The sequence below is a fragment of the Microcaecilia unicolor genome, chromosome 11, assembly GCF_901765095.1.
Source record: "Microcaecilia unicolor chromosome 11, aMicUni1.1, whole genome shotgun sequence".
NCBI classification, from domain to species: domain Eukaryota; kingdom Metazoa; phylum Chordata; class Amphibia; order Gymnophiona; family Siphonopidae; genus Microcaecilia; species Microcaecilia unicolor.
The window spans coordinates 195,036,798-195,044,911 of NC_044041.1; the positions used below are offsets into that span (position 1 = coordinate 195,036,798).

The 8,114-nt window shown below is 45.5% G+C and overlaps 1 protein-coding gene across 1 annotated transcript in view; it reads left to right on the forward strand.

Moving 5' to 3' along the window:
• Positions 1 to 7,592, forward strand: part of CRYBG2 (crystallin beta-gamma domain containing 2) — a 52,029-nt gene extending 44,437 nt beyond the window's left edge. Inside the window, exon 19 of the mRNA XM_030220247.1 lies at positions 6,340 to 7,592. Within this exon, the coding sequence (XP_030076107.1) occupies positions 6,340 to 6,428 (89 nt within the window). The 3' untranslated portion in view covers positions 6,429 to 7,592. The remainder of the gene's footprint in view (positions 1 to 6,339) is intronic.
• Positions 7,593 to 8,114: the final 522 nt, after the last annotated feature.

The window sequence follows — 8,114 nt, forward strand, 5'->3', positions numbered from 1 at the left end:
AAACTCAGTTCCTCAGGACCAAAGTCCACCACCCTAACCACTAGGCCACTCCTCCACTGTTGCTACTATTGGAAGTCGGCCCTTGCAGATCACCAATGTGGCCGCGCAGGCTTCTACATGGAATGTTGCTAGTGGAATAGCAACATTCCATGTAGAATCTCCAATAGTAGCAACATTCCATGTAGAATCTCCAATAGTATCTATTTTATTTTTGTTACATTTGTACCCTGCGCTTTCCCACTCATGGCAGGCTCAATGCGGCTTACATGGGGCAATGGAGGGTTAAGTGACTTGCCCAGAGTCACAATTTTCTGTTCTATAAATGTCGCTGAAACCTGGTACGTAAGTTAGGCGTGGATCCTCCCGAATGCTATAATACTGCCCCCATCTTTAGTGATTGCCCCTCCCATGCCACTTTGATGGCCACACTCCCTTTTCAGTTACACACTAAAATATTTTTATGTGGATCTTCATAAAATAGCGCTTAGCAAGATGCATATGCTAATTCTAATTGCAGCCAATTAAGTACATAAGCATCGCCATGCTGGGACAGACCAAGGGTCCATTGAGCCCAGCACCCTGTCACCGACAGTGGCCAAAAGAACAAGCAATTTGTCCCGCCCATCCTTTTTTGAAGTCCGCTAAGTTAACCACCTTAACCACCTTTTCCGGCAGCGAATTCCAGAGTTTAACTACGCGTCGAGTGAAGAAAAATGTCCTCCGATTCGTTTTAAATTTACCACACTGCAGCTTCATCGCATGCCCCCTTGTCCTAGTATTTTTGGAAAGCGTAAACAGACGCTCCACATCGACCCGTTCCATTCCACTCATTATCTTATAGACCTCTATCATATCTCCCCTCAGCCGCCTTTTCTCCAAGCTGAAGAGCCCCAGCCTCCTCAGCCTATCCGGATAGGGAAGTTGTCCCATCCCCTGTAACTGCAATAATCGGTTGTTATCACTCAATTATTGCTAGTTATTGGCTTATTACTCAGTTAAAATGTCCCAGTGTGAGTCACTTGTGAAGATAAGTTTCTAATTTCTCTTGTTTTCATTGCATATCATTTATTTATTTATTTATTTGATACTTGTATCCCACATTATCCGAATTCAGTTATTTATTTATTTGTTGCATTTGTACCCCACATTTTCCCACCTATTTGCAGGCTCAATGTGGCTTACATAATACTGTCAGAGGCATTTGCCCAGTCGGTGGATAACAAATACAAAGTTGTATAGTGATCGTATGATGTATAAGTGGAGAGTCGAAATGGATGAAGCTTGCGTGATGTCCTGTTCGATCATAGTCATGCTGTGTTGGTAGGTGAAGAGGGTTGCGTGGGGTCGTTGGCATAGGCCTTTTTGAAGAGGTTGGTTTTTAGTGATTTCCTGAAGTTCAAGTGGTCGTGGATTGTTTTCACAGCTTTTGGGAGCCCATTCCATAGTTGTGCGCTTATGTAGGAGAAGCCGGACGCGTAAGTTGTTTTGTATTTCGGTCCTTTGCAATTTGGGTAGTGTAGGTTTAGGTAGGATCTTGATGATCTGACTTTGTTTCTTATTGGTAAGTCTATGAGGTCTGTCATGTATTCTGGGACTACGTCGTATATGATTTTGTGGACTAAGGTGCAGATTTTGAAGATGATCCGTTCTTTGATTGGGAGCCAATGCAACTTTTCTCGGAGGGGTTTGGCACTTTCGAAGCGTGTTTTGCTGAATATCAGCCTGGCTGCTGTATTTTGGGCGGTCTGGAGTTTTTTTTATGAGTTGTTCTTTGCAGCCCGCGTAGATTCCGTTGCAACAATCTGCATGGCTTAGGACCATTGATTGTATTAGGTATCGAAAAGTTGCTCTTGGGAAGAAAGGTTTTAATCGTTTGAGCTTCCACATTGAATAGAACATTTTCTTTGTTACAGAGTTTACTTGGCTCTCAAGGGTAAGGTTGCGATCGAGTGTGACACCGAGTATTTTCAAACTAACCAAGGTAGGGAGGGTATGTCCTGGAGTATTTATGGTTGTGGGTTTGTATTTGTTATATGGAGAGGAGAGGATGAGGCAATGTGTTTTTTTCGGTGTTCAGCTTCAGTTGGAATGAGTTTGCCCAGGAGTCCATGATGTTCAGACTATGGTTGATTTTGTTGGTTATTTCTGTCAGATCATGTCTAAAAGGGATGTATATTGTAACATCATCTGCGTAAATGAATGGGTTAAGGCCTCGGTTGGATAAGGACTGTGCCAGTGGAATCTTCATCATGTTGAGTTTTGGTGATAATGGTGATCCTTGAGGTACTCCGCAGACTGCTTTCCACGGTGATGATATGCTATTCAGTTCTATGTGGCTTTCATGAGGAATAAAACAGTGCAAAAGTAGTGAAGGATGACATAATTAGAGGAAAAAACACTGAAATTACAAAACATAGTTGAAAGATTGTAACAAGGGGTTTCTGCATTGCACAGAGAACCACACTTTCAAAAAAAAGGGAAGTTTTTTTTTTAATGCCTGAGAGGTTCTTATCTTTAAGTCCTCATTGCTGACCTGTGCAGAGGTGTGGTTCTGAGGCTTTTTCCTTCCCTTTATACGTTGCTACATGATTTATGCAATTTCTGGTTTTGGTAAACAGTACAGTTGATGAAAATTATTCTTAATTTTGCCATTTACAACTTCAGACCAGTAGCGTACCAAGGGCAGGGCCCCGCTTCCACACCCACACCCCCGCCGCCCCCTGTCGCTCCCCCTGCCACTGCCGCCCCCCATCACTCCCCCCTCCGCTGCAGTCCACGGTCTCACCTGCCTGCCTCTACGGCTCCGGGCCCCCTTCATTCAAAGCGGCAGTCGCAGATCGCATCTCTTCTGGCCTTCCCCTCCCTGTGCCCCCCCCCCCCCGTCTGATGTAACTTCCGGTTTCATGAGGGCGGGACACAGGGAGGGAAGACCAGAGGAGACGCCATCTGCGACTGCCGCTTTAAATGAAGGAGCTCAGAGCTGTGGAGGCAGGCAGGTGAGACTGGGGACTGCAGTGCCGGTGGCCTGACCCCGGCGCTGGGCCCCCCTTGGAGGCCCGGGCCTTTTTGCCCCCCCTGCCCCCCTCTCGGCAGCCCTGGCTGTCGGCTCTGCCAGTTCCCTGCCGCCTCTGATGTTACTTCCTGTTCCGGAGCAGGGGACCGGTGATGAGGATGATGCGCTTCGGAAGAGGGGGATTTGGGTGATGTGCCAAGAGGGAAGGGGGGTGATGCACTGGGGGGGGGCATAGCACGGGGGGGGGGGGCGTAATGCGCATATCCAGCAGATAGCCAAGTCCTGTCGCTTCTTTCTCTTTAAAATCAGCAAAATTCGCCCTTTCCTCTCAGAGCACACCACCCGTACTCTCGTCCACGCTCTCATTACCTCTCGCCTTGACTACTGCAACCTACTCCTTACTGGCCTCCCACTTAGCCATCTATCCCCCCTTCAATCTGTTCAGAACTCTGCTGCACGTCTTATATTCCGCCTGAACCGATATACTCATATCACCCCTCTTCTCAGGTCACTTCACTGGCTTCCAATCAGATACCGCATTCAATTCAAGCTTCTCCTTCTTACCTACAAATGCACTCAGTCTGCAGCCCCTCACTACCTCTCTACCCTCATCTCCCCTTACGCTCCTACCCGTAACCTCTGTTCACAGGACAAATCCCTCCTCTCAGTACCCTTCTCCACCACCGCCAACTCCAGGCTCCGCTCATTCTGCCTCGCCTCACCCTATACTTGTAATAAACTTCCAGAGCCCTTACGCCAAGCCCCCTCCCTACCCATCTTCAAATCCTTGCTCAAAGCCCACATCTTCAATGTTGCTTTCGGCACCTAACCTCTATACCTTTCAGGAAATCTAGACTGCCCCTATTTGACTGACTGTACATTTGTCCTTTAGATTGTAAGCTCCTTTGAGCAGGGACTGTCCTTCTATGTTAAATTGTACAGCGCTGCGTAACCCTAGTAGCGCTTTAGAAATGTCAAGTAGTAGTAGTAGTGGCAACTTGCCCCAGGTGGCAGCCAATCTAGGTACACCACTGCTTCAGACATTGAGAACTCTGTAGTTGCAAAGTAACCTGAGCCAAGAATAAAACTTGAGTGGTGCAGAATGAGAAGAAGTGAATCGATTTTTTTACTCTTTCAAAAAGTACAAAGACAAGGGGACACTCAATGAAGTTACCTATTGTGTGTGTTTTTGAGGAGCGAGTTTGAACACCCTCTTTCTCTACTGGATATTCAGACTTTGATAGTGGAGCCAGGAGTTCCCTGGGCACTGCTGATATCCAGGTTTTATGTTTTTTTTTTTTTTTTAAATCATTTTAGCTCTCACCTTTCCAGTGGATAGTTCAAAGAGAGTTACATTCAAATACAATCAAAGGGCCCAATATTCAGAAAATGCTAAGTTTCCAAATGTATGCTCCTAAGTTAACCTTCTAAATTTGTGCCCTATTTTCAGCCAAAATTAGCGGCATAACTTCTCAGCTACAAATTCATCTTAATTTAGGAGCTTAAAAACTATGCTCATAAATTTGGGCCTGCCATTTTTTTTTTGACTAGATTAATAAACCTAATTTATGAGCCTTTATGATTGCTGAAAATCAGTGCTAAGCTCCCAACTTCTTTTTCCTACCCTAAATCTGTCCTTGTTACCACCCTCTTTTTATGCTCCTGAATTGAGGAGTGTAGTGAAATTCTGAGTAAAAATGTATGTATCCAGCCCTAGTACATTTTCAAAGAGGCCAATTTATGTACATACCTCTCAAAGTTAGGGGCAAAGATCCTTTGAATTTCAGGCCCTATGTTTGTTCCTGAGGCAGTGGAGGGTTAGGTGACTTGCCCAGGGCCACAACAAGGAGTGCCAGTGGGATTTGAATCCTGGTCTCTTTGGTTCTCCAGTTCAGGGGCCTAGCCAGCCAACAGATTTTGGGTGGGTCTAGGCAAGAAGTGGGTGGGCACCAAGTGTTCTCCCCCGTCCCAACCACCACCAAAAAGAAATACCTCAGCTGGCGGGGAAATGCTTCTTTCCACCTTGGCAGTCTGCAGCAGGCATGCGCTGAAAACAGAGCATGCGCAGGTGCCAGTATCGTGGAGAGCAGCGTTTTCGTTACCATCAGGGGGAAGTCTTCAGCTGGCCAAGCTTGGGATCCCCACCAGCTACCGCTAAACGTGTACTACTGTTGGGTGGGCCTGAGCCCTAAATGGGTGGGCCCCGGCCCACCCAGGCCCACCTCTGGCTACGCCACTGCTCCAGTTGCTATTGTAACCACAAGCTACACCTGGAGTAAAAATGGCTGTGTTAAGCTAATCAGGTAACTATCTGGGTACAACCATTGAATATCGATGATACCTGGGTAACTCTTGGCAGCCACCTTGTGCCCATGTATTCAATGCCAGTACCTGGCACAATTAAGCCTGTGGTGGGCAAACTTCTTGAGCCCCTACGTCTTGCCCCATCCTTGTCCACCTTTAAATCTAGACTGAAAGCCCACCTCTTTAACATTGCTTTTGACTCGTAACCACTTGTATCCACTCGCCTCCACCTACTCTCCTCTCCTCTTTCCTCTACACATTAATTGATTTGTTTGCTTTATTTTTTATCTACTAGATTGTAAGCTCTGAGCAGGGACTGTCCTTCTTCTATGTTTGTGCAGCGCTGCGTACGCCTTGTAGCGCTATAGAAATACTAAATAGTAGTAGTAGTATTTGAACAAAAAAAAAAACCACTAACAGCCATTGACTGCTGTTTATCCCCTTAGTTTATAAGAAGTGAAGCTACTAAATAGTACATTTAAAACAATATTTCTTCACTCAACGTGTAATTAAACTCTGGAATTCATTGCCAAAGAATGTTGTAAAAGCAGTTAGCTTTGCAGGGTTAAAAAAAGTTTGGATACTTTCCTAAAAAAAAAAGTTCATAAGCCAGTGGTTTACAGATCTGGTCCTGGAGACACCCCAGCCAGTCAGGTTTTCAGGATATCCACAATGAATATTCATGAGAGATACTTGCATGCACTGCCTCCACTGCATGCAGATCTCTTCATGAACATTAATTGTGCATATCCTGAAAACTTCACTGGCTGGGGTGTTTTCAGAACCAGGTTTGGCAAACACTGCATAAACATTTATGAAGATGGACTTAGGAAAATCCATTACTGTTTTGGGATCCTGCCAGGTACTTGTGACCTGGATTGGTCACAGTTGGAAACAGGATTCTGGGCTCGATGGACCTTCAGTCTGTCTCAGTATGTCAACACTTATGTTTCTTATGAGTGAGACAGCAAACTAACAATTAAGGACAGAGGAACAATTGTCTTTCTTTTTCACACATACAGGAGGAGAAGGATATGACCAGGACCATGTAGTGCTATGGGAAAAGGATGACGAAAGACCCTCTCAGATTTGGAAGATAGAAGTGCTCTGAAGAGACCAAGGAACAGCTGAAGAACAGGAGTCTTGTGCAAAACGCACACAGCAATGAAAATATCCAGCCAGGCTGGAATAATATCCTTAAAGGATAACATTCAGTGGAGACGTTGGCAATGAGTCTCCTTATCTGGACACCAGTTACAAAAAAAAAATGTAATTAGCAGTTACTTGACAAGAAATTCCCAGTGTAAGAACTGTATGATATTTGCACATTTCTGGTTATGAGGAGGGAGGATGAGTCTATGTCACCGTTGTGAGATTTTCAAGCGATTTTGAGGTGCTTCCTGCTTAGTGCTGCACCTGGGATTAACTGATTAAATATCCCAGATGGAAATGCTCAACATTCTGCACAATTCATTTTACTAAGAATTGAGTCAGCAGCACTGCGGGGAGATCCTTTCCCTTTCCTTGTGCCACCTCCATTTTTCAGGACACACCTGGAAGAATCTAAAAAGAGTGTTACACCGTTCTGAAACTCTTCGGAATACAAAGAACACTTGGACACATGACTAGCCTCACTCTATCAGGTTACTAGAATGTATTAGCCTTCCTTCTCAACTCCAAGGTTCCTGGCTACATCTCTACCTGACGGCGTATTTTCAAAGCACTTAGACTTACAAAGTTCCATAGGTTACTATGGAACTTTAAGTGCTTTGAAAATTGCGCATTACAGTACAACTGTTAATTGTGAAACCCAATACTTTTGGGTTGGACTCCAACTTTATGATGTGGCTTTTGGGAGAAGAGGACATTGGGTAAATGATAAAACAGTACATCACATTCCTCCCTATCTTTTTCTATTGGCACAATGTTAGTGAGTCTCCTAGTGTGACCAGGAAGTAAAGGCAGCAGACGCCTGTGGCCTACAATAAATAACTTTTGAGCAGAGCCTTCGCCTAGTCACATGGGGCCAAATCATATTGTCTTGCAGACATTAAACTTTTCTTGCCTAATTGTTTGCTTGGTGAGACATCAGGCACTGGTCTGTTTCTGTGCATCCACTTGTCTGGAGAGCTCCTGAAGGTCATCCCTTTGTTGTACATTTATACTGCTTTCTACTTGTCTGGGTCTGTGAACCAAGGGTTCCCTTTTCCACCGTGTTTATGTATAGTGTCTGTAATATAAGCTTTCTTTTGTAATTATAATTTGCAAACTCTTATCTTGGTGTTTCATTTTCTCTCTTGCCTTATGCAAGAAACTAGTATTTCCACACGGTTGATGAGAATATGTTCAGCTACCAGTAACATTTAGCACAACCTTCTCTTTTCACTGGGACCAATACAGCAACCAGATATTCTAATCCTCTGAGTTAAATGGAGAATTAGGGCTGGATTCATCGAATGGCACCGAATAGCAGGTGCCGAGAAAAATTTGCGCTCAGCGCTGTTCTGGACCTGGCATTCCGGGCTAAGTGCTGTTTATAGACTAGTGCTTAGCGTGTATTCAGCAGTGGCGTAGCTACGTGGGACCAGGGGGGGCCTGGGCCCCCGTAGATTTGGCCCTGGACCCCCCCTGCCGACGACCCTCTCGACCTCCCCTCCCGCCACCAACCTTCCGTCGCCGTCGCCTGCCTTTGCTGGCGGGGGACCCCAACCCCCCACCAGCCGAGGTCCTCTTCTTCTCGCAAAAGGCTTCCTTTTGCGAGAAGAAGAGGACCTCGGCTGGCGGGGGTTGGAGTCCT